Source organism: Lissotriton vulgaris, chromosome 9 (genome assembly GCF_964263255.1).
Source record: "Lissotriton vulgaris chromosome 9, aLisVul1.2, whole genome shotgun sequence".
NCBI lineage: Eukaryota > Metazoa > Chordata > Amphibia > Caudata > Salamandridae > Lissotriton > Lissotriton vulgaris.
In genome coordinates this window covers 327,051,621-327,078,150 of record NC_141697.1, presented here as the reverse complement: position 1 = coordinate 327,078,150, position 26,530 = coordinate 327,051,621, and the positions used below count along the sequence as shown (strand labels likewise).

At 44.1% G+C, this 26,530-nt stretch overlaps 1 protein-coding gene across 2 annotated transcripts in view; it reads right to left on the bottom strand.

The window, feature by feature from the left end:
• TTC8 (tetratricopeptide repeat domain 8) overlaps nt 1-26,530 on the bottom strand; it is a 260,914-nt gene that overhangs the window by 32,648 nt on the left and 201,736 nt on the right. For both annotated transcript variants that reach the window (XM_086937626.1, XM_086937627.1), the window contains one exon: nt 24,050-24,133. In XM_086937626.1, coding sequence (XP_086793752.1) covers nt 24,050-24,133 — 84 coding nt within the window. The remainder of the gene's footprint in view (nt 1-24,049; nt 24,134-26,530) is intronic.

Here is a 26,530-nt window from a genome sequence, read left to right as displayed (position 1 = left end):
CAACACGTTAATACGGGAACATTAGAGTCCCTAACGGCATTACGGAAAAGTAAGCAGGCCTTTTCTAATTGTTTTAGGCATGTTATCAGGGAGATGATGTTAACCTACCAGTATAATAATTTGTTCTTTGAAGATGTAGAATTACCAGTATGGGGGAAGCAAGAACATGAATACCTAGAACATGGAATCTAAGTGGAGGAGGTGGAGTGGGCAATTAAGGATTTACAAAGTAATAAAATCCCTGGATCAGATTCAGAATTCCTTTCCTAAATGTGTCTACTCATTTTTGCCCCCGCCCCCAGCTGACTATCTGACTATCATATACAATTACTCCTTGATAACTGGAACAGTTTCCCACTTTGTGAGAGGGGGTGACATAACATTGATATGAAAAAACTGGCAAATCTAGAGAGCCAGGAGCCTCCTATAGACTCATCTCTAAATGTGGACTTAAAATATATAAAATGATTTTAACAAATGGTACACAGCCATTTATGCCATACTGGATAGGTCCAGAGAAGTCTGGATTTTTAATTAACTGACAAACATTTACAACATCTGAAAAGTTCTCAACCTGATTGAGAAATTCTGCATAAGAAACATTTTGATGGTCATTTGACGGTCATTTTTGGACTTTATTCTGGAAAATTGTTCAATCTTGTGATTTAACGGTTTATAAAATGCTGAGCTGTGTCAAATAAACAACAAAAATCTGGGGTGCCTGGGATCGAGGGAGGAGCTTTATGATATTCTACTAGTTCACACTGTACAATATGGCTTTCTGATCGGATTATTGAGTGGTCGGGTGGATTGATGAACTTCTGCAACTGGTATATCATGTCTAGAATAGGTAACAGATGCTTGGATATAATTTACAACCTGCGGACTACTTGTACTGTTTAACAAATGACTAAAAACAAGGTACAAGACATGTCTACTCTTTGTCCCTTTCTTATTTCTCTGTCACTTCAACCTCTGTCACTAAAGATTAGTTAAATTGGTATTTGGTGTTATATCACACAGGATACATCTATGTACGGATAATATCCTCTGACTCAGGGAAACCTGTAAACTGCACCCGGGGAACTGAAAGTCTAGGGTCTGTTGGGGCCATATGAGGGTCCTAAATACATCTTGAGAAGTCAGACTCAATGATTGTGTGGCTGAGCCTGTTATCTTGGGAATTATTTGAGTTACTTTGCTTTGCTGGGCAGAAGGAAAGATAAAATGGTTGAGGATTTTTATAATTCCTATGATTCAGGGACGCTACAAGACAAACTATTCAACCTTGACACCAAGAAACATTTATAAATGTATAAATGCAATTGGTTTTGCCTTGTCTAACCTTCTCTTCGAAACCCCAGCAATGACGGCACCAAAAACCATCTCCGCATCCACCAACGCCATACAGAGACCTGACACAAACCACCTAAAATGTATCCTGCTCAACACCCAATCAGTCCACAGACATGCCATCGACCTTTGGAATCTACTTGACACCATCTCTCCGGACGTCGCCTTCCTAACAGAAACATGGATGAACGCCTCCTCAGCCCCAGACATCTCCATTGCCATCCCAGAAGGATACAAGATCATCCGTAAAGACCGCGTCAAGCACACAGGAGGAGGCATTGCCATCGTCCATAAAAATTCCATCCGCATCTCAACCAGCTCAGACGTCAACCTCTCTAGCGCCGAACACCTTCACTTCCAGATCCACACCAACCCCAAGACCACACTCAGAGGCACCCTCCTCTACCGGCCCCCGGGATCCCGTGTACAATTCAATGACGACATCGCTGACTTTATCACCCCACACGCCCTCCCCTCCGAGGACTACATCCTATTGGGCGACCTCAATTTTCACCTGGAAAAGAGCAATGACAACAGCGCCACCACCCTTCTGGACAACCTCGCCAACCTCGGACTCAAACAAATTGTCACTTCCCACACCCACATTGCTGGTCACACACTCGACCCTATCTTCACTTCCAGCAAACATGTCTCTTTCAGCCATACCACAGCTCTCCATTGGACAGACCACAGCTGCGTTCACTTTATCTACAATAAGACCACAATCCACAACCACCCTCAACCCACCCTGCGTAGAAACTGGAACAAACTCACCATCGACCAGATCTCCTCATCGCTCCTTCAAAACCCTCCTGCCCACTCTTCAAACCCCGACCAAGCAGCCATTAACTTCACCCAATGGCTAACAGCGCCGACAGCCTAGCACCGTTGAAAAAACGTCAAATCAAGCCTAGCAGCAAAAACGCCTCCTGGTTCAACGATGATCTTAAGAAATCCAAGAAACTCTGTCGCTCCCTCGAGAAGGCCTGGAAAAAAGACCCAAACACCAGCACCAAAGACGCCTTCAAAAACGCCTCCCGCATACACCACAAACTAATCCGGTCTGCCAAGAAAGCCGCTTTCAAACACCGACTAGATAACAACGCCCACAACAGCAAGGAATTATTCAACATCGTCAAAGAGTTTACCAACCCATCAGCCAACTCCAACGACATCACCCCCTCCCAAGCCCTATGCGACTCACTAGCTGCCTTCTTCTACAACAAAATCGCAGACATTCACAACAGCTTCGACAACCGACCCGGAGACCAACCGAATCAACCTACTGCAGGACCTTCAGCCCCCTTGAACATCCTTAACGAATGGACCCCAATCTCAACCGAGGACACCATCCGCCTGATGAACTCCATCCACTCAGGATCGCCAACTGACCCATGCCCTCACCACATCTTCAACAAAGCAGACTCCATCATAGCTCCACACCTCCGAGACATCATCAACTGCTCCCTCAACTCCGCCACCTTCCCGGAAAGCTGGAAACACGCTGAACTCAGCGCCCTTCTGAAAAAACCCACAGCTGACCCCACCGAACTCAAAAACTACCGCCCCATCTCGCTTCTTCCTTTCCCGGCCAAAGTCATCGAGAAAGCTGTCAACAACCAGCTCGCCACCTTCCTCGAAAGCAACAAATCCCTCGACCCCTCTCAATCCGGATTCCGAGCCAAACACAGCACTGAGACCGCACTCATCGCAGCAACAGACGACATCCGAACTCTATTGGACAATGGAGACACAGTCGCTCTCATCCTCCTCGACCTCTACGCAGCCTTCGACACAGTCTGTCATAGCACCCTGCTACAGCGCCTCAGAAACATCGGAATCCAAGGAAAAGCACTGGAATGGATCACCTCGTTCCTTACCGGAAGAACTCAGAGTCCGGCTCCCTCCATTCAAGTCAGAGGCCCCTGAAGTCATCTGCGGCGTGCCACAAGGATCCTCACTCAGCCCCACCCTCTTCAACGCATACATGAGCCCCCTCGCTGCCATCGCACGCCAACACAACCTCAACATCATCTCCTACGCTGACGACACTCAACTGATCCTCTCACTCACCAAAGACCCTAACACCGCCAAAAACAACTTACACGAAGGAATGAAAGAAGTAGCCGAGTGGATGAAGCACAGCCGTCTGAAACTGAACTCAGACAAAACAGAAGTCCTCATCTTAGGCACCTCCCCCTCCACTTGGGATGACTCTTGGTGGCCAAAGGCCCTTGGAAAAGCACCCATCCCGACGGACCACGCACGGAACCTGGGCGTCATCCTGGACTCCTCACTCTCGATGAAAAGACAAGTCAACGCCGTCTCATCATCCTGCTTCAACATTCTCCGCATGCTCAAAAAGACATTTCGCTGGATCCCCACCGAAACTAGAAAAACGGTCACTCACGTACTGGTCACGAGCCGCCTGGACTATGAAAACACCTTATACGCCGGTACCTCCGCAAAACTCCAGAAAAAACTCCAACGCATCCAGAACGCTTCAGCCAGGCTCATTCTAGACATCCAGCGTAAAGAACACATCTCTGGTCACCTGAAAAACCTCCACTGGCTCCCCGTAAATAAGAGGATTACTTTCTGCCTCTTAACCCACGCACACAAAGCACTTTACAAACTTGGACCCGAATGCCTCAACACACGACTGTCCTTCTACACCCCCTCCCGTCAGCTACGATCCTCCAACCAAGCCCTTGCCACTGTACCTCGCATCAACAAAGCCACCATGGGAGGTAGATCCTTCTCCTACCTGGCAGCTAAACCTGGAACTCTCTTCCCACTCACCTACGTCTTACTCAGAACCACATAACATTCAGAAAACAACTTAAAACTTGGATATTCGACAAGTAACTCCCCCCCCCCCCCCTCCTCAAGCGCCTTGAGGCCCTCTGGGTATGTAGCGCGCTATATAAATCCTGACTTGACTTGACTTGACCAAATTATTTGTTTAAGTTTTATAAAGGTTTGCTAACCATGCACACTACCATACCCATTATATGTTCCTCTCCTGTATGCGACTGTCTGACCTTTAGTAAACTCAAAATTATACATTTGATCCTTAGCATCATTTTAATATGGCAGACCACTAAATTGCAAGTATTGCCACCCTTGTGCCATGGTCAGCATCAGTATGTTGCCCTAAATTGCCCACATTGTGCTAGGGCCAGCATGATGCCTGGGATTACCACCATTGTGCTAGGTTCAGCATTTTACAAGGGATTACTACCTGTAGGAAACAGAGTTTTTGTTGCAGTTGTCCCCCCACATTTTGCCAGGTATCTGATGCAACTTTGAATGAAATGCACTGGGTTCCTGCTAACTAGAGTTATTTCCCCAAAAATCTCCAGTAAGTTGTACCTCTAGTACCTATGTCATAGGTATTAAAGAGGGTCCCTAAGATCTGCAACATATCTTATGCCACTCTAGAGGACCCAGCCCCAAACTCATACAGACTGTCACTGCACGCTGCGTGACAAGGTTCTCCAACAACTGAAAACACAACATAGCACACACTTGTGTGCCATGTGCCCTAACACTGCATGTCATATTTGTATGACACCCCTACAGTAGAACTTACAGCCATAAGGCAGGCTGCATTATATTACACATGAAGACATATCTGCATGAGCAAATATACACCTGTGCTGGCCAGTTTAATTACTGACAGTACAAGTGAACAGAGAAGCGTACTTAAGGTATGTACTGGGCACTGGTCAAAACGAATTCCCCCAGCTACATAATGGCTTCACTGAAACCTTTCACTGAAACTTGTGCTGTTTGGTATCAACCACCTAGTATTAATAAAGCCACACTGATTCCAGTGATGGTTTTGTTAAAGATGCACTCAGAGGGTACCCTAGAGGTAAAGATCAAGGCTGGTCTTTGGTATGTGCCCCAAAGCTTCCACAGACCGGGGAGACGCCACTTCCTGCCCTGGACCCATGTGGCCCCAGGAGAGACGGGAAAATTAGCTATGCAGGAGGTGTGTTCCACTGCCAGACTTGCCACACCTCTTGGGTGACCAGCCTGAAGTGAACACGAAGTTAGGAATTCTGACATCTAGTGTTTGGTGGAATTAAGAATTCTGGGACAGGGTGATGCACACTTCCTAAAGGAAGTTGTCATTCTAGGGGGTGTAGTGACACCAGAGGTAAGTAGCTGATTTGTACTACTTCTCACTCCTCTTAACACCTCTAAACTGAGTATTTAGGCAACCCCCTTCACCAGGACCTCAGATATCAATGGACACAAAAGAAAGAGTGGACCGAGAAGACTACTGACTCGAGGAACAGGACTGACTTGGCGTCAACCCTTCCAGCTACACCTTTCCCTCGTGGCGCAACCAACACTGCTGTGCAGACTCCTAAGAAACCCAGAGGGCTGGCAGTGCTTCGCCAATTGCCAAAGAAACTTCCTTGGAGTAGAGAAGCTTCTCCCCTGCAGCCACAGACCCCAAAGAAGCAATGCCCGGTACACCGACCTGCCACCTACAGGGACTAACTATGCTGCAGCTGCCAGCCCAGCTGCTACAGGTCAAATCAATCCTCCCTCCAAGTCTGGGGATGCCATGACAAACAGGAGCTGCAGAACACCAATACATTGGGTACTGGACCCCTTGCAACAGCCAAGGTTTGTTGTGACCTGATCGGCCACAAACACAGAGAAAAACTAACCTATATGTCACAGGACTTCAGGGACAGTGAGACCCACAATGAGAGTGGCGGAGCTGTCCCGTTTGCCCCCTTCTACAGAAACCAGAGACAAAGAATCAATCAATGAATCAATGAATCAATGAATTGCAAGCGGGCTACTCACCCGTGAGGGTCTTAAGGCGCTGAGGGTGGGGGGTGCGCAGATCAGTTCAGCCGAAGAGCAAGGTCTTGAGTCTCTTCCTGAAGGTGTTCAGGGAGGGGTTGCGTCTGACTTCTACCGGTAGCTCGTTCCAGGTCTTGGCTGCAATGTGAAAGAACGATCTTCCGCCTGCTCTGGCTCTGTGGATGCGCTGGACTTCCGCTAGTGCAAGGTTGGCAGATCGGAGGTTTCTTTTTGGTAGGTGGAAGTTTATTCTGTCGTTGAGGTATTTGGGTCCTTTGTTGTGGAGGCATTGGTAGGCGTGAGTGAGGATTTTGAAGGTGGCGCTCTTCTCCACGGGGAGCCAGTGGAGTCTCTGCAGGTGTTGGCTGATGTGTTCGTGCTGGGGGATGCTGAGGACGAGCCTGGCCGCGGTGTTCTGTATGGTCTGGAGTTTGCGGAATAGGGACTTGTTGCTGCCAGCATAGAGAGCTTTTCCGTACTCCAGGCTGCTGGTGATGAGTGCGTGAGTGACTGTCTTCCTTGACTCCGGGGGGATCAAATTGAAGGTCTTTCGAAGGATGCAGAGGGTGTTGAAGCAGCTAGAAGTGATGGTGTTGACCTGTCGGTTCATCGTGAGTGATGAGTCAAATACGACGCCGAGGTTTTTGGTGTGGTCTGAGGGGGTGGGTGGGCTTCCGAGTGCGCTGGGCTACCAGGTGTTGTCCTATGCTGAGGTGGTGTTTTAGAGTATGAAGACTTCCGTCTTCTCGACGCTGAGTTTTAGGCAGCTGTTGGTCATCCAGACTGCGACGTCTTGCATTCCTTTCTGGAAGTCGAGTTTTGCGGTGGTGGGGCCTTTGGTGAGGGAAGAGGATGAGCTGGGTGTCGCCGACGTAGGATACGATGTTGAGGCTGTGTTGTCGGACGATGGCTGCGAGGGGGGCCATGTATATGTTGAAGAGGGTCGGGCTCAGAGATGATCCCTGTGGGACTCCGCAGGTGGTGTCCGTGGGGGCGGAGAGGAAGGGAGGTAGACTGATCCTTTAGCTTCTTCCGGTGAGGAATGATCGTATCCACTCCACGGCTGTTCCTTGTATGCCGGCGCCGTGTAGTCTGGCGACTAGTGTGCGGTGACAGACTGTGTCAAAGGCTGCCGACAGGTCGAGTAGGATGAGTTCTGCGGAGTGGCCTTGGTCGAGGAGGGTGCAGATGTGATCTGTGGTGGCAAGTTGCTGTGCTGTGGTTGCTTCGGAATCCGGATTGAGAGTCCTCCACCGCCGCCACCCAACAGCTCAAAGCAACCCAGTATCTGCACAGAGTCCGAGGGAGGTGAAGGTGCCGACGGGGTCCTGAGACTCACCAGCATGTCGTTAGGGATTACAAATATGTGGCAGGTCCTGTATTTTACCAGGAATTACCACTATTTAACCAGTACCTGCATGCTGTCAGAGAATTCAGACATTGTGCCAAGGCCACATTATTGCCTGGAATTCTCAACATTTAAACTTATGTTACTTAATAATTCCAACTGCTGCTCCAGTCGACCTGTCTCTTCTCATCTCTCAGACACATAGCTCCCTACCAGTGCTCCAGGAAAGGGGGGGCAGTCTTGAAGAAGGTGGAGCAAGGCTAGGGGACAAGCAGGTATGTGGTGGGATAAAGGAGGAACCCAGTGGCAACTAGGAGCACCTGGGGAGGCACGGGGAACCAGGTTACAGAAGAATAAGTGGAATAAAGTATGAGCGCCAGGTAGGGTCATTGGAATCAGGGGCAATATGGGCTCAAACAGAATGTGATGTGAACGAAAGGGATCCGATGTTCTGGAGAGCTGAGGAGCAGGCACAAATTTAATTTAGTACACCAGTGCATCTTCATGGATAGAGTAAGGCAGTGCAAGCATTGCTGCAGGGGATTCCCTGCTAAGCAAATCAAATGTTACATTTATCAGCTCCCATAGAAAGGAGCTGTACAGCATGCCTAGGACATGCCATATGCCTTTTTTCCATCTTGACCCAAATAGCTTTTGCTGCAGAGGGACTCCCTGCTAAGCGAATCAAATGTTCCATTTATCAGCTCACATAGAAAGGAGCTGTACAGCATGCCTAGGACATGCCATATGCCTTTTTCCATCTTAACCCAAATAGCTTTTCCTCAGTAAGTGAAACCTACAAAGTTTTTTTCAGGTCCTAAACAAGATCTAGTCAAATTCCAATCACTGCGTGTTTCATTTATACAGAGGATGAGTAGAAGGTGGGGAAACAGCCACAAATCTCTCGGACTAACAAGTAGACCAGGAAAACTGGAGGAAGAGGTAGTCTTCAGAATAAAGAAAATGATTCTTAGTGGCCTAGTTGAGGTTTGCAGTTTAATGGTTCTTAAGGACTACTGAAAAGCACTTAACACATATGCCTAGATGGTTAGACCGAGAAAGCAAAAGACACACAATTGATGGACGGAATGCAGAATAAATCAAAACATTCATCCACCAGTCAAGAGATCTGGGTTAAATCCATCATTCTTTTGTTCACCATGCCACCCCAGTTTAGACCTGCCCATATGCAAATCCGTCTTGACCCTGTGCCTTATGGGAACAGTCCAGCCCAAACTGCCAAGTCAGGTCCACCCTGGACCGGAAAAAAGCATACTAGGACCCGTTTCGGGCTTTCAGCCCTCATCAGCCAGGATAGCTTGATTCTAGGGGCACAGTGAGACCAGGACCCACATCTGGGCATACCCGGCGCACTTCTGGGATCTGCTATGGTTACACAAGCAACATAGACCTAGGGCAGCTTATGTTTCAGAGATAATAAAGCCCTTGAAAAATTGAAGGATTTTTGTATGTTAGAGGATCTATTCACATGTGAAAAATAAATATATTTAATCATCATCAAGTCTTTATTTGGCCAATAAAGACCATTAGAGTACATATAAACATTAATAAAATGTGTTAGATATATAGAAAAGCTATATAAAATGCAATGTGAAAAACGAAGCTTATAATAAAGAAGCCGTTTCCACAGCTACTACAGGGACAACGAGCATAGCTGCAATCTGATGAGGTTACACAACTTGCACCTGTGAACAAAAACCTCAAACTAGTGTCCGCTCTGGTCACAGGTATATTTGGCTCCACCTCATAAGCCAACATTTTGACCAACAATAAGTAAATACATTTAGTTTCTGATGGTTTGATATATACTGTTTGACAATCTACCATTATCCATGGTTGCCCAATTGATCAACCAAAAGATGTCTAAAACCATGCAAATTCCAAAATGGAACAGAATTGTAAAAGGCACAGTCCAATTAGTTAAAAATTATTAAAAACACTGAAATTAACCATGCCCTTAGAATCTCATATGTCATGAATACCCTTTTGTACTAATAAAAAATACAGCCAGCCTTAGGATTCTCAATGTATTGGGAAATGAACATCTACCTCAGTAGGTCCTAGAGCTACTGGAAAGTAATTTAAAAGGAATTTTAAAAACCTTATATCTGCTGGCCTATGCATTTTTTTGGTTAAACACGCACAGTATATGTATCTGCTCATAGCAAAGAACAATTAGCTGGTAAGATCCTTAAAGCAGGCAAATATTGTCTGGAACCCAGGCAAAGGTAAATAGGCAGATACCACTTTTTTCTCGCTGTTAAATATGCAGGGCAGAAAGAAAGTTGGTGTTCAAGATTCTTGGTCTACAGGCCATTGCATAATGATAAGATGCAGTATAGAGGAATGTGGAAAGGACAAACTCAATGTAAAACTCTTGATGTAAAGTGTTCCAAATTGAAATCTCATATACAGTATCTTTGCTAAAGGTGAATATATTTTGCCTAGAAATTACTCAGAGAGGTGGTAGTTTATGTTCTAGGTACTTTGCTGTAAGACTGCCCTCTAAGGAATTCACTAGTGTCAAAACGTGAGCCCAATACGTTTTTAAGAAAATAACCTTAGCCAAAGGGGATAGAGGTAATGGATCGTTCTACCAGCTTTCTAACTCTAGGGTTACAAGCAATTTTTTTATATGCGAAAGCAAAGATATGGCATTAAGCAAATAAGATTTTAATATTTAAGAAAGAAACGCCTTATAGTAAGCTAATTGGTTAGTAGTCCATGTTTGTACCCTGTATAGAAGAGGTCTCAGAACAGCCAAATGCTCAACTCTTTGCAGCCTTATATCAAAGAACAATGGAGTTAAAGGAGTGCTTTGTCAGAGATTAAAGTTAAGCAAAATAATTAACTGTGGCTGTCAATTTTTATATATTTGCATAACCCCATATCTCTGCTTCATAAAAGGCAACTGGCTGAGCTTCATCTTTGTAAATCCCAAGAGCTTTTAAACTTTAAAAGGGCACCTATCCTAAGTTGCAGAATAGAACAACTCTTCTCTATTTGTAAAACCCAAAACAACATTATCTATCCTTATGTCCAAGAAGTAAAAGCTCTCCACTTTTTCAAGTTGTGTGGTGCCTAAATAGAGGTCACTCTTGAAGGACCTGTGGGGGTTTAGGGCCATGTATTTTGTTTTTAAATATTGATTGCAATGCCCTTATGATCACAATAATTTTTAAACATAGCTAAAATGTTACCCAAACTCCGACGCGTGCTAGACAGGAGGGTGTTATCTACAAAATAGAGAGCAGGTTTGGGAATATCGTTTAATTTAGATGAGTCATTAGTGTAGTCTAGCAGTACTGTAAAAAGATAATTTTTACGGAAAGAAAAAAGACAAGCGGCAAGAGCACCCTTGCCTAACCCGTTTGCTTACTAGGATGAACTCAGCGAGCTCACCCAGTTTTCCCCAGCGTGCTTCAGCATAATTGTTCTCAAGAAGTCTAATGATGACAGAAAATAAGGGGACAATAACACCCATTTGCTTAAGCGATGCCCAAAGTAAAGATCTAGGTACCAAATAGAAGGCTCACTGCAGCTCAATAAAGGCAGTATATAAATGATCCTTAAAGTTAATGCCATATTTTCATTGGATAAGTGAAAAGCAGGTTTGTTTGACTGTGCCTACTTTCCCTCTAAATCCAGCTTGAAGGGAAATAAGAATGTTTTTATCTAACATCCGTTGTTCAAGTTTATGTAAAACTTGTCTAACAAAACTTTTCTGGAGATTTTCCCCTAAACTTATAGGTCTATAATTCTCTAATAAGATCTATTTCCATTTTTAATATAGAAACAATTTCAGCTCCATGCCATGAATCTCGGATTTCCTCCCCACACCACAGCTATGTGTCAGGACAAAAAAGGTCCCGGACTTAACCTAGCTTTATCGTATCTATGGCAGCATAAGTATCAGCCAAAGAGAAAAACTAGAATGTCTCAGATATAGATCCTAAAAGTACAGGAAAAACATTAGTATGAATTGCCTGGTTGGCCACCAGAACAAGTGAAGTAGAGTAGAGTCTCTTAAAGTGGAAGCGCCACCCTGAAGGTTGTAATGCAAAGTCGGTAGATCAACTGCCCTGTCTAAAACCATGGGCAATTAAATGCCAAAAGGTTTATGGATTTCTGGTTCTTGAAGCCAAGTGATCTGTCCATATAGCCTCATTGTGTTCCTGTTTACTTTTATTAAGAATGTTCCTGTAATCTGATCTGGCTTACCTAATAATAGATGGGGCGCATGTTTTATAGCTTGAACAAGGGAAGATTTTGCTTTAAGACAGTCCGTATTAAACAATAAATTACATTTTCACATATCAATCGCTCCTGGAGGTGGAGCATGAATAGGCTGTTGAAAGAACTTCCTTATGTGGTCAAATAATCGCTGGTGGATCAGAGTAATAGGGATAGTATGCCTTGGAAAATTAGTGTATGGCTCGAGAGCCAAGTAAAAGAGAAAGAAATGTAGTTTTGAGATTCCTTGTTAACTAGCACCTTTGGCCATTTGACTGTTCTTCAATTATTGCTAATAGGAGGCTCAACTTGATTTTAATTGCCTTGCCCAAGATAATGCTTAATCAAGGTGGGAACTAGACGAATCCCAAGATGCCAGTGTTAATTGTCTGTTTTTGGAATAACTACAAAATACAGCATCTCATTCCACAATGTTCTGTCCAAAAAGAAAAAGTTTAGTCTACTCTTATATATCCCCGGTTTAAAAGTATTTAAACTCACTTGATAATATTAACTGTTGCATGCCCGCACGCTGTGCGATAGTTAATTGGGCAAGTTGGACAGCACCTACAGTGAAAGGTACAAACGGGGAATCAAGTAACAGGATGCCCATGGCTTCCTTTTTCATTATCAAATAAGAAGATATGGCTTTGGGTTGAGATCAGAAAGATGGAAAGCATTATAGTTGGAAGCTCCTTACTGCGAGGGAATGGACAAATATAAATTGAATTAAGGTTGAATGAATGAATGATTTCTGAAGAGCACAGCCACCTCATGGGAGGTGCTCCGGCGCTCAAACCCTCAAACCTCAAGGTACGGTAAGACTCAAGCCCAAAATGTCAGGTGAATCAATACAGAACGGTTTTACGTTGCAGTTCAGTGCACATCCAAAATAGTCACTTTTATCCCTTGTACAATTTAGCACTTTCTTGTCCATCAATGTTCTTTATCAGAATCGACTTCCAGTAGCCATATGATGTTGGTAATTCAAACTTTATTATTCAATCGACAATGATCCGAAATGGGCAACTCTGGATGCAACTCTGGAGCACTGCCAATTAGGCGGAAGGATACAACAAAATACAGAAACTAATTTAAAATAATGCATAACTAGTAAGTGACTCCACAAAAATTAAAGACAATGTATCCCAATACAAATGTTGACTATTGGATACAATGCAGTGGAATTCAGGATGTATCACTACATAACTATATACTGTTTACCCACCCTTCTTTTCTAATTGTTCATAGAGCTCAAAGTTAAATATATAGCAATACATTAATGTAGAGTCCAAACAAAAGCTAATATGCAATCCTGATTAAAATACACAGCTAATTTTATTGATTATCAAAAACATACTTTATCTTCTTAATTTTTAAAATCTCTATTTACTTTAAAGTCATAAAATTTCCATTGCATAACAAATCATCTAAAACATTGTCTCATTGATTAAAAACCCTTTCCCTCACTCATTCACACAACCATAAACCTCGGTCTCTCATCCTAGACTCTCATACACACAATTACACCCATGCTCCATTGCTCTCAAGAGCATATTAAAACCAGTATTCAAAATGGTAGAATAATATAGTCTAGTAAGTCACCCAAAATAAACTAATTCATGGTGTACTTTTCAAAAAATTGCTTTTTCAAAAATATGTTCCTAAACATTACTATAACACATAAGCTCCTTTAACATGATTAAATACATAGTTAGATAATTTGTTTTCTTTGGTGTTCCTTTGGTGTTTTGCCACTAAAGAGATAGTTCAAAATGTCACCTGGAACAGAGAGTCAGCAAGGTGTTGCCCCAGCACCTGATCATAGATGGTTCCATGACACAACAGATGTAACAGAATCGGTATGCGGACACAGCCACCATCAGTTATCATCCTAAAATTGTCGAATTTAAGAGTGAAAATCACCTCTGTACCCATTCAGGCCATCATTTCTATCTGATGTTCTTCAAACAGTTCCACGGATTCCACATAACTCTGTAGCTGAGAGGTAGCTGCCATTTCTAACTATGTACATAGAATGGGTAACAATGACATTAGTCGAAAGTTAGATGGATTGTTATCACTCAAAGTGGCTGTTTTTTCCCACCATTAGTTGTATTGTCATCTTCTTGACTGCAGGAAAAGAATCGGACACAAAGCAGACATTCCTAACAAGCAGTAGTAAGCGAGGATGAATACAAGGAAGTGTCTGGAGGCGCGCAAGAGGATTTACTCTTGACTATTAAATTTTCAAATTCCATTATTATGAGCCCGAAGAATGTTTTAAGAGCCAGATTATCTGGTTGCCCAGTCCAAAGGAAATTTGCCTTAAAAACCATCAGCCAGAGCAGCAAATGTATCTAGAATTTTGCAAATTTTTTCATTACAGTAAGTACAAAGATTATTCATTTGGGTTTGAGAGGGGACAGTAGCAGAATTCAATAATTATCCAGAGACTGCAAGCTCCAGAAAAAAATACTTCAGGGCACTATTGACCAGACTTATTTGTTCTGAATAAAATAGTTTTCGTTGATCTGTGCCAGTAGCTATAATTTATTTTTCCTTTTTGAACCTCACATTTCCTCCTTTTTGTCAAACGTTTTCTGTGAAGCTGACTTTTAAAAGAAAAAGAAGATCTCACTCCACACAGGATTGGATGACATTAGGTATGATGTATGCTAAAAGAAACATAGCCAAATTCTGGGGATCCCCAGAGGTGCCAGCGGTCGAGGATTGGTGTTGCGATCTCGACTTTGCAATGTTGGCAGAGAGGAATGTATACCTGAACCGGAAATGTCCACGAAAAAGGGTCAGGCTCTGGGTGCATGGAATGAATACAGGGGGTATTTATGCGAACCGCCAATGTTAGATAGCGAAGATTACTCTGAGTGAAGAAGGAGTGGGCATGGGGACCTTCTGCACTGTACCGGGTAAACTTCATTGTAACCACTGTACATATTCCTGTCATGTTTATTTATGATTGAATAATCTAATTACCGTTCTCTACGTATGCACCATATGCCTACTTTATGCCCTGTATTTGCTTCATAAAATAATAAAAATTGTTTTTAAAAAAAAAAAAGAAAAAGAAAAAGTATCACTAACACCTACACGGAGGACTGGCTGTGGCAGAAAAAAATGATGCAACTTTATCAAGAGCTTTTGACATAATCTCACTGAATTAAACAGGATTTCTTCACTGCATCTCTAGACTTGAGGTACCTCACTTTCTCGCATGACTTCTTGAATGCTTACCTCAAGCCCCTGTGAGGTGAGATTATTCCAGTTACAAATGATTTTAATCCTGGGGTTTTGGCTCTATTGACTCCTAGGAGACTGTAATTTTAAATCTTCTAAGAAAAATCAAAAGGTGGTAGGCTCTCGGGTCAGTGACCATGGACATAACATCAACCATATAGGCATGCATCATCAACTTAAGGGCATGTTCTGACACCTCCCGTTTCAGGCTACAGGTGCCCAAAGTGCATATTAGGCCACAGACTGACAGTTTTTGGATTAATTTATGGCCATGTATTAAAATAAGCTGCAAATTTAAGATCACTAGGTAGAAAATACCAGTGGTTCGTGAGTTAAAGCTAAGACACGGGGATGCCACTGAGGCTCCAGCCGCATCACCCAATTTTGGAGCAGCTAGGGGCGGCAAGGCCACAAGTTGGGCGGGCTAGAGGTCACGCAGTACCCCTGGGATTGCGTGGACCGGGGGTACATGAGGCGCTGCACAGTGAGGCCCCTGAATGCATCATGCACACACTAATACCTGCCTAAGTCACACCAGGCCCTGAGGACTTAATACCCATGTCCTCCCAGGGATAAACCTAGAGGCTGGAAGAAATTAACAGTAGTGGGGCCAAGTTCAAGACGCAATGCTGCATCCAGGAGAACCTGGACACTCACTTCAGGCACCCTAGGAGGGCAGCTCCTGCGGCGTCCTCAATTGCTAAACATAAAGGGGCTAACAGCACTTTTAGGGCCCAAGGGACTTTCCATCCCACACAAGCACAATAGTCTGCACAGTAGTGGGAGTTTCAGATTAGTGGTACGGAACTGCATTGGGCACAACCGGCTGTGCAAAGAAAATCCACACAGACCACAGCACAACCTGCCTAGACGACTAACGTGGCAGAGCCCCTGGCCTCTACCCTTGGGGCGCTCTGAAGATGCAGGCTTGGCAACGCACCGCAAAAAGAAGGACACTACGTTGAAAAACATGCACAGTAAACCCCCCACAAAAAAATCTGAACAGCCTCAGGATATCTCACCTATGGCAATTCCACATACAGTCATGAATACCACGATCCATCAGAGGAAGGGGAGCTGATTACGCCTTTCCGGACATGTTGTTTGACCCCCTGAGACGACATTGTGGCCCTTAAGCACAACTTGGCAGCAGATGTCAAAGACATTAAAAGAGAGCTGGGAGACCTGGGCCAAAGGATAGTCACACTGGAGCAAACCCAGACTCACGTGAAGAGGAACTCAATGAAAATCGATGTGAGCTACTAGAGCTGAGGGACAAAAACGAAGAATTGCAATACCAGCTGGCGGACCTTGAAAACAGATCGTGACCCTCCAACATCAGAATTAAAGGAGCTCTGCTGCAAGCAGACTCTAGCAAACTGGAGGACTATGTCATCCGTTTGTTCCGACAGGTGGCTCCGGAGCAGGTGGGCAAGGACATTGTGTTAGACCGTACCCATAGAGCGGGTCGCCCCGCTTAATCACCTTGCATACCACAAGATATCCTAATATACCTACACTCCTACCGACAAAGAAATTATCATGGCAGCTGAAAGAGATCAAAACACCATTCCGTTTGAAGGTTCGAAGGTGTGGCTGTACCACTATCTGTCCCCTACAGTGCTACAGCGACATAGGGCCCTCCATCCTGCCACAAAATTCTTACTGGAGAGGGGGATGTTTTATAAATGACGGCATCCATTCCGGCTCAGCTTTGTCTGGAATAAAGAGACTCACGCTGTCCGCACTATGGAAGAAGCACATTCTTTAATGGGCTTTGAGACCTCCCACACCCCAAAGAGGATAAAACCCGGAGGCCCAAACTGCGCAGCCCCGTGCTCCTCATCTAAATCACAGACACATTCCCAAGCAGACTGAATCAGAAAGCTGCACAGAAAGAACAGCCTTGATACCCCAACTACAGCATCAAGACAGCATGTCGGACCCCGACAATGACTAATAACAAGATACATCATCTACTCAACACCCAATATACTCTCCTACTAAAGATGGCCTTACCCGCTCTAGTTGTGGCAACCCTGGTTGCACTGCCACTTTTCTAGTTGGTGCCCTAAGTTACAACGTAGGAGGTCCAAACCCACTTTACAACTATGATCAACCGACAGGGACACAGACCCCATTCACACAGTTTATTGTGTTCGCAGGAGAAGAAAGTTTTGGTTATATTTCTTTGTATTTTCCCCCCAATCCTTTCTGCTCAATGACTTTTACATAGATGCACACATTGCAGTCAGTCTAGGCTACACAGAAATGCTGGGTGGATGGCATGGCGACCCACTTTGTTCCCCATATGGCTGTTCAAGACTCTTTTAAACCAGGATTACAGTTATTAGCTTGAATGTCCAGGTCATTAACTCACCAGTGAAGAATCTACCACTCCTCTCCATGATTAAAGATTCTAGATGCTATGTTTCAGGCAACCCATCTCCTTAAAACAGATTGGAAATGCTTACGGTCCCATTGGTTTGATCGCCAATACTTTACATCGGGCTTGCGCAAACGGGTGGGTGTGGTGGTTCTACTAGCTACACACTTTCAGGGCAGAGTCATCCAGACACAAGCAGAGATACAAGGTAGGTTACAAGCTTTACGCATTGCAATCAACACTTACACATTCACAATAGCTAACATCTATGCCCCAAATGATCACCAAAAGGCCTTCCTACTGGACCAGGTGATGACCACCGCTGATGCGACATCCTGCTAGGGGGAGACTTTAACTGGGTCCAGGATACACTCCTGGACAGGTCCACACAGAGGACCAGGCAGGCGGGGGCATTCACTGCTGCTGGCCTTCAATGGCTGAGGGACATGGGGCTAGTGGACGTGTGGCGACTAGGCCACCCCACAGTGAAAAATGACACATTCTTTTCAGCGGCGCACTAAACATATGGCTGTTTAGATCTTTTCTTGATCTTGCCTCGCTTCACAATGATTGCCACGGTGGTAGACATAGGCTTACCTGCACTTTCTGACCACACACGCATCACAGATAATACCCCAGTTGCGGGCTGGGGGAGCGTTATTTAGAAATTGCTTTTATATGACTCCAACATCACTCAAGTAACTGACACTAGTTGCTCCTTCCTCGAAACCAACAACAGACCTGATACTTCCATTGCCCTGCTGTGGAACATGCAGAAAGCAGTAGTGCGTTGCAAGTTCATAGCCATCACCACTAAACTGAATAGAGATAACAAAAACAAACAACACTGACTAGAAGGGCAGATAAAAGATTTAGAGGAGGGGAATAAACAAGCTGGGTCCCATAAAGTGAGGCATCAACTTATGTTAGCCCGTAAAGAACTCAAGGTCCTAGACATTGACAAATGGGAATACGCCATCCTACACTCCACACAAAAACACTATGCTGGGGGAAATAAGGCAGGACATATCCAAGAGCACCCGCTCCGTACTCAGGTGCTTCAGTGGAGAGTCAAGGAGATTGAAAGATCACGAGGGGACAGAGTATGCCAGCTCACATGAACTGTACAAGAATTTGAGCTCTTCTACTCAACACTTTACACTGCAGAGGCGTTGGCATTAGAAGACGCTTAAGCATACTTGGTCCAGCCCCTATGGAGTGCACACCTGCTGAGAATGCCTCCCAACTGGATAGAGACATCCAACCTGATGAAGTGATCAAGGGGATAAATCACCTGCAACCAGACAAAGCACCCGGCCAATACGGACATACCTCAGATTTTTATAACACATTTGCGACGACCCTGGCCTCCATATTAGCCAGCTTTTATAACTCCTTTAGCTCATCGGGCACCCTAACAGACACCATGAGAGAAGCGGTTATTACGGTACTCAACAAACATTGCTGAATGAGCCTCTGGCTATAAGGTTAACCTTTAAAAGACGCATGCTCTTAGCCTCACCCTCTCCCAGGCCTACTGATCCCATCTGGAACGACAATTTCCCTTCGCTTAGGCTTTTCAATGGGTCACATATTTAGCCCCACAAATACACCACTCCTTAGAAAGCACAGTGGAACGCAAATTTGCTCTTCTATTCTCTACGGCTAGATCAGATCTGCACAACTGGCAGGGGATTTCTCACTGGTGGCTGGGTAGACAGGCAGCAGTCAAAATCACTCTGTTGTCCAAGATACTATATGTAATTCAGACACTACCATTACAAGCCACACCCCATGTTATGAGCCAACTGCAACACTTATTTGAAGACAACACAAGAGTGGATAAAAAAGCATGCATGGCTAAAAAACAGGCGTATCTGGCTATAGTAGAGGGGGCTCCCCATTTGCTATGTTACTACCAAGCGTTACAGCAAACAAATGATAGACGGAATGCTGACAATGCAAACATTCTCCCCCAGTCAAAAGATTTGGGTTAAGTCCATCATTCTTTTGCCCACTACGCCACCCCAGTTTGGACCCAGCCATATGCAAATCCATCTTGTCCCTGTGCATCATGGGAACAGTCCAGACCGAAGTGCCGGGCCAGGTCCTCCCTGGACCGGAAACAAGCATCCTGGGACCGGATTCAGGGTATATGCTCCTTCAGCCAGGCTAGCTTGAATCCATTGACACAGTGAGCAAGAGACCCAAGTCTGGGCATACCCATCCCACTTAGGGCGAAAAGTGTTACAGCAAACAAATGATGGGCGGAATGCTGACAATGCAAACATTCTCCCCCAGTCAAAAGATCTGGGTTGAATTAATCTTCAATATCTAGTAGAGTGGTTCTGGCCTGGTTTTTGAAGGTACATGGTTTGTTGTGATTGAACATCTTATTAATAGATGTATTTGGTCACATGGGAAGACTAGGAGGGCCTTCGTGTTTTTTTACCCTCTCTAGAGATAAAGGAGGATGGGCAAACCCTGACTTCAAGTTGTATTATTGGGCTGTAGCCATACAGTACATGTGTGGTCTGATGGGGGAGAGCCCTCTGATCCACAGATAAAGGTAGGGTCAACTGATATATATGCAATACTGATGGGGGAGAAGGCAGAGAACTGTTTCTTGAAATTTTCTGATCCAAGTTACTTTAAAAGAACTAGGTTTAAGACACTCATGGCAGCTTATAAAATCTGGGCATCACTCCGTAAAAACTGGGGATTGGTAGATGTAACGCTTACACTCGAATTGACGGAAATAACAGTCTTCCTGGAGAGATCTTTGCAGATTCAGTTATGATAGGATGGGGGCGGTGAGGAAATTGGGGGACCTGGTAGGGATCAATGGTGTGTGACAGTTTACTGATATGCAGGGGAAGTATGGTATGTCTAGTAATACCTTTTTTAAGTTTTTGCAAGTTCGGAGCTTTCTTGTAAATAAACAGTGGGGTACTGCTGGGTTTTGTAAAAATGGGATCCTCAACGCAATTGAGGGGGGGCAGACTGCTCAATTCTGAGATTCTATGCTGAGCTGACGGTGCTTAAGACAGATGATTTGGGAAAGTATGGTACGAAGTGGCCAGATAAACTCCAGGTGGGTCTGGACTGTTTCCAGAGTTCTCTCCAAATGGGGCATACCTTATTATGTTCAGCATCCCTACAGGCTCAACATTACAAAACAATATATTTACTGTACCATACACCGGCTAGGATTGAGCAGTGGGGTGGGACTATAGGAATCTGCTGCCCCTGGTGCGATAGTGCAGAGGCGAATATTATACATCTGTTTGCGACATGCCCTCAGCTTGCCCAGTTGCATAAAGAAATTAAAACCTTTTTAGATCAAACTCTAGGGATTAAAACTACGTTTACGCCAGTATTGATTATCCTTTGGGTAGGGGAGGGTGAGGAACAGTGTAAATACTTTCTTTTTATGGCCATGGCAGTAGTAAGACTTTGTCTGGCAGCTGCTTGGTTGGATAAGGTCCCCCCTACATTCCATCTATGGTTGGCTAAAGTACTGGCAGTATATAATCTGGAAAAAGGGACATACGACAGGAAAGGCAAAAAAAGGTAAAATTCTTGGGAAACTTATATGGGAACCTGTGATGAGGTGGAAGGAGAATGCTGGGGGGAGAGGGGGGGATGAGACTGATACGGTATGGTTTCTTTTTAAGGGATTGCTATTTTTCTGTTTTTGTTTGTTACTGTTTTCTTTCTTTCTTATGCTTGTGTTGATTATGCATCTCAGATAAACTGATAAAATGATAAAGTTACTGGGCCATATGTAAAAAATATTTTGCTCGACTGGAAATGGAATTTTTTTTTTTTTAAAAACGAAAGCACAGTGGAACGCAAATACGCTCTTCTATGATGGACAGAATGCTGACAATGCAAACATTCTCCCCCAGTCAAAAGATTTGGGTTAAGTCCATCGTTCTTTTGCCCACTATGCCACCCCAGTTTGGACCCAGCCATATGCAAATCAGTCTTGACCCTGTGCCTCATGGGAACAGTCCAGACCGAAGTGCCAGGCCAGGTCATCCCTGGACCGGAAACAAGCATCCTGGGACCGGTTTCAGGGTAGGTCATCCTTCTTCAGCCAGGCTAGCTTGAATCCATTGGCACAGTGAGCAAGGGACCCACCTCTGGGCATATCCATCCCTCTTAGGGCGAAAAGTGTTACAGCAAACAAATGATGGACGGAATGCTGACAATGCAAACATTCTCTCCCAGTTGAAAGATCTGGGTTAAATTAATCTTCAATATCTAGTAGAGTGGTTCTGACCTAGCATGGAGAGGCACTGGTGTTTCATTTATCAGGCGATAGCAGGGATCCACATTTGGAAAAATACCCTGGCTTCCCAGAGCTCACGACTGCCAAGTGTCTACATTTACCCAGTAGTTAGGGCACATGGGACAGGGTACAGATGACACAGAAACTCTCTACCTGTGTATCACCACAGATACTAATTATAGGAAATCCGGATTTCCTACCGGCGCTGCGAGAAGCAGCATTCTTACAATGGCAAATCACCAACTGTAAGAGAATAGGGGACATATATGATCAAGACAGCCTCACTGCAAAGCGGCAAAATATCGCAATTTGATACGGAGTTACACAACTGCACAAACTACCACACGCAAGCAGACCCCTCACTTCCTCTGAAAAGTGGATCCTCGCCAGCAATACAGACAAAAAACTCCTCTCTGAAATATACGATTTCCTTAACGCCACAAAATTTAACACCAAATCGATGGCACAGCAATGCTGGGAATTTTAATGTGAATGCTCCTTCAATCCTAAGGAATGGGTAGATGTTGTACACCGGGTACGCACAGCTGTCTGTATTGCCTCTAGCAAGGAAACTCTACTCAAAAATTGTGCTTTACTGGTATTATAAACCTGTTAGAACAATTACATGGAAGCCATGGCGGGGAGGATGGCTGCTGGCGGCACTTGGGTACTCTGACACACATTCTATGGCACTGCCCCAAACTTCAACAATACTGAGCAGATGACCTGGTGGGTGTTAACAAAATGTATGACATGGACATACCTAGGTTACCCAGTTACACTTTGTTAGGCCTACCCAACGCACTAACTTACCCCTTGAGATTTGCGAAGGGCAGTGCAGTCACCCTTGCCCTATGCGGGGTGAATTAGGTCATGTTGTCTAAATGAGGAACTGATAGCACCCAGGCAAAAACAGACAGGCAGCATAATCCCTGGGGGCTTCTTGGCATGGAAAGACGGACTGCAGTAGTAGAACGCAAACCGACACATTTTGACAAAATGTGGGTCCCATGCATACGCTTCCTACACCAGGAATTCCGGGAGCTTTCCTGCCCAGCATAAATGTAGGTTCCACGCCTTACACAGGCGACATCTAGCACTGACACAGGGGAAAGAACGGTCGGTGCCTTAGCTGGTACTATTCCCTCACATACTGTACACATGGTGTCCTGTAACACTAGAACCTGTTGAGCAGACACCTCTTCCTTTCCCACCATTGTCTTCCTTTCCGCCCCATCATACCACTCCTATTTATCCCCAATATCCATTTCGCGCTTTTGACTATTCATTACTCCTTTATACCTCACCGTCCTGTGAATGTAGGTGGGGTGATGTGGTCACGTAACATTGTTTTCAGAAAACTCAATACAACAAATTGAAACCATAAAATCCACAAACACGTGGAAAGAAGCACTTTTAAACACTTATGTCCACAGATGTACAACATCTACCCATTCCTTAGGATTGAAGGAACATTCACATTCAAATTCCCAGCATTGCTGTGCACATCTTTGACTAACTCAAAATTAGACTGCAACCCTACAACTGTACCTCAGTGTCCTCTACTCACACCCCATAAACAAGTATTTAACATGAGCCTTGTGACCAGAAATATATTATGCACACTTAATATACCAAATACTGATTTGGTGTACAATTTAAGGGTATTCTTGTGCTTAGCACACAACAGGTACGCTGAGTAAACTGTACATTTAAGATAACCTGTTCTACTGCAGGCAGTCAACCTGAATGACCCATGACCATGTATCCCGAGGTTGCAACTCAACAAATATGGTAATCCTACACCTTTCCCCACAGATTATATCCCTGCTGTATTTCCAAATTGCCCACCTCACTGTTACCCCCCCCCCCCCTGTGTACACAATTTGGTTGCAGCTCTTTAAAACATGTGTTACCACATCACAAATACCCTAATTAAAATAATGAACGACAGTAGTTACAAAAGGCAGCAACACCTGTCAAAACAGATCACCTGTGAAGGGAGTGTAGGTTAAGTAACTGGCAGTAGTGTTCAGGGATCCTGGGATGCCATAGGGCATCATGAGTCTCATTCTATTAGTCTGCAAAAATTACCTCTTAAAATATCATCCTTTTAAAAGACAAGTTGGCATATTGAATATTTTATATTAATTTATGGATTAAACGAATTCGGAAATGTGCTTCACCTGCAGAGATCACTCGAAATGGCTTTGAATGCTGATAAAGATCTCATGATGGTCAATTGAATTTGTTAATCATCTTTTCCATTGTGGGGGGAAAACAAGGTTGCAGTTGAAAGAACAGTAAAATGGTACATCACCTGATCTGAAAGTGCTGCAAAGTTGAAATGTGGTTCATACATGTGTGGTGCCAAGGAAGAAGCCGTCTGCAGGAGTGCTCGTGCCTGGGGTAAAGAGGAAACAAGACAAGAACATATCAAGTTGACCATTATTAATGTAATTCCAACGTGTTGAAGAAAAGAAACAACACATAGAAGATTATCTAGATGCCTTTTTAGAACACCTAGAGTTTAACCCCATGGCTGCTAGGCGTTTTCCCGTCCTGCGCTGCAGATGATTGTTTTTCATTGTTTTATGACGAGCTGGCCTTGTCATCCGCGCACGGCAGGTAAGCGCCATGACGAGGCCAGCTCGTCATTAGCCTCGAAGGGGTTAAGAAAAAGGATTTGGGACAAGGAGATACTGGTTCTGATCCTGCTCACCCCACTGACGAACTTCCACACTGGCACACTTAGCAATCATCTGAAAATGTCCTGACCTTCAAAAGTATTATTCCTCTTCGCCACAAACTGTGAAAGCTCAGAACTGGAGAAACCTGGGCCTATCTGGACCTCTGACAGACCAAAAACCCAGTATGTTGCTTTAGAACTTGGGTAACAAGGCAGGTGAGAGGCGAATGACCACAGCTGGAGGTTGTTCCCACAGTCATTAGAGCGGCACAGTTTTTGCCAAGCCTGTAAATACCCAGTGTCCACTGGCATCCTTTGTAGATGTGTATGGTCTTTTCATTTAGCTAGCAATGAAGAATACCTTTCCACTTTAAGTGTGTACAAACCAAAAAAGAAAAAAATATAGACAATAACAAATAAGAATAGAACAGTGTCATACATTAACTCCATGGCTGCTAAGGCAATTTCCCTCCTGTGCTGGAAATTGTCATTTTACTTTATTTCATGACGAGCTGGGCTCGTCATCAGTGTACGAGGAGGCTACACCATGACGAGCCCAGCTCGTCATGAGTGTGGAAGGGGTTAAGGAATAGAATAGTGTCATATCAAAGAAGGAAAGGGAAAAAGGTTGCAAATGCAACCCAATAAAAAGTGTAAAGGAGAAACCCTTCTATGAAAAGGGAGGGGTTAGGTACTCTGAAGCAAATATGAAGATTCCCTTTTCATCTATTTTAAGTAAAGAGACTAAGATCTCTAGGGGGTCCAAACCAGTGTTAGGTCGTGAAGCATATATTGTATCTGAAGTTGTGTGGGGATTAACAAGTTTACAATTTCAACACGTTAAGTCTAGTTCCAGAATTAGAATCTCTTTACTTAAAATACATGAAAAGGGAATCTTCATATTTGCAAATGCAACCCTACAAGAATTCTGTAATAGATTTTCAAGATCTTGTAATGATCAGTGGGCAAATACAATAGTTGTAACATTTAAAATATATGTGTGCACAGCCATCGGTCCGCCCCCAGGAGTCAAAAGTTCCGCTGGCTATGTTTCTATGGCGATTCAGACAATGAGTCAAAACAAATTGTATTAGGAAGCTCTAGCTCAAATGAAGGTTATTTCCACAAGAAAGATATATGAATAACACTAATCTTGCCCATGGCCAAAACAGCTGCATGTTCTGAATGGCCTGAATATGAAGGAGTAGACCATTAGCAATACCAATTGTGTTCCCCTAGTCCAAAGCAAATCCTATGAGGGCAACCACTAAAGGCAGAACGTTTTTTAGCGTATTTATCTGAAATGAACTGGCTGCGATCACCACCAGTTTTGTTCCTGCACCTAAAAAGCTGTGCAGATATTAACAGCTAGGTTCTGTCCCACTGCAACCAGATATTACCTGCCCATCTCCACAGACCAGTGTATAAGGCTCAAAATGTGCATGCTTCCAATATTCATATTTGTAGCACTTATTGTTAGTCTAATCTCCTATCCACACTCTGGTCTTAGATAAGGAAAATAAAGCCCATGCTGCATTGCGCTGAAGTTGAAAATAAGATGTGTATCTTTAGCATGCCTGTAGAAACAGAAACCAACAGAGCAATAGAGGTGGCCAAAGTAGCCATAAACATTTACTAGGCAAGGTAAAAAAAGCACAGCCCTAGGGACATCACAGGAATTAATGAATATGTTTTAAGACTTGCTGTGTAGTCAGTCTTAAGAGGTAAACCATGGGTGAAGAGCCAATAAAAAGAAGAATGAAAACAAAGTCCAAATAAGTTTGACCAAACTGCAGTTAACTGCACTTTTGTAGAGGTAAGATACACGGGTTCCTGCAGAGTTGACTCTAGAAATGCATCACAGCTGTCCAGAATTGGCTTTGCAGTAATGGAGATGCTGTCAGGCTTGTGTGACTTGGAGGTAAATCCCAACACTAGTGCTAAAACCAGAAGGAGACTTAACTTTAAGCTACACTAAAAGAGACACGCCCTGTTCTCTTTGTAATGCATTGGGCATCACACATCGCAATGCAAATTATAGATACAGTCCTCTGTGGACATGGTGTAGAATTTTCATTCTAAAGGATGGTAAAGTGGATACTGTGGAGAATA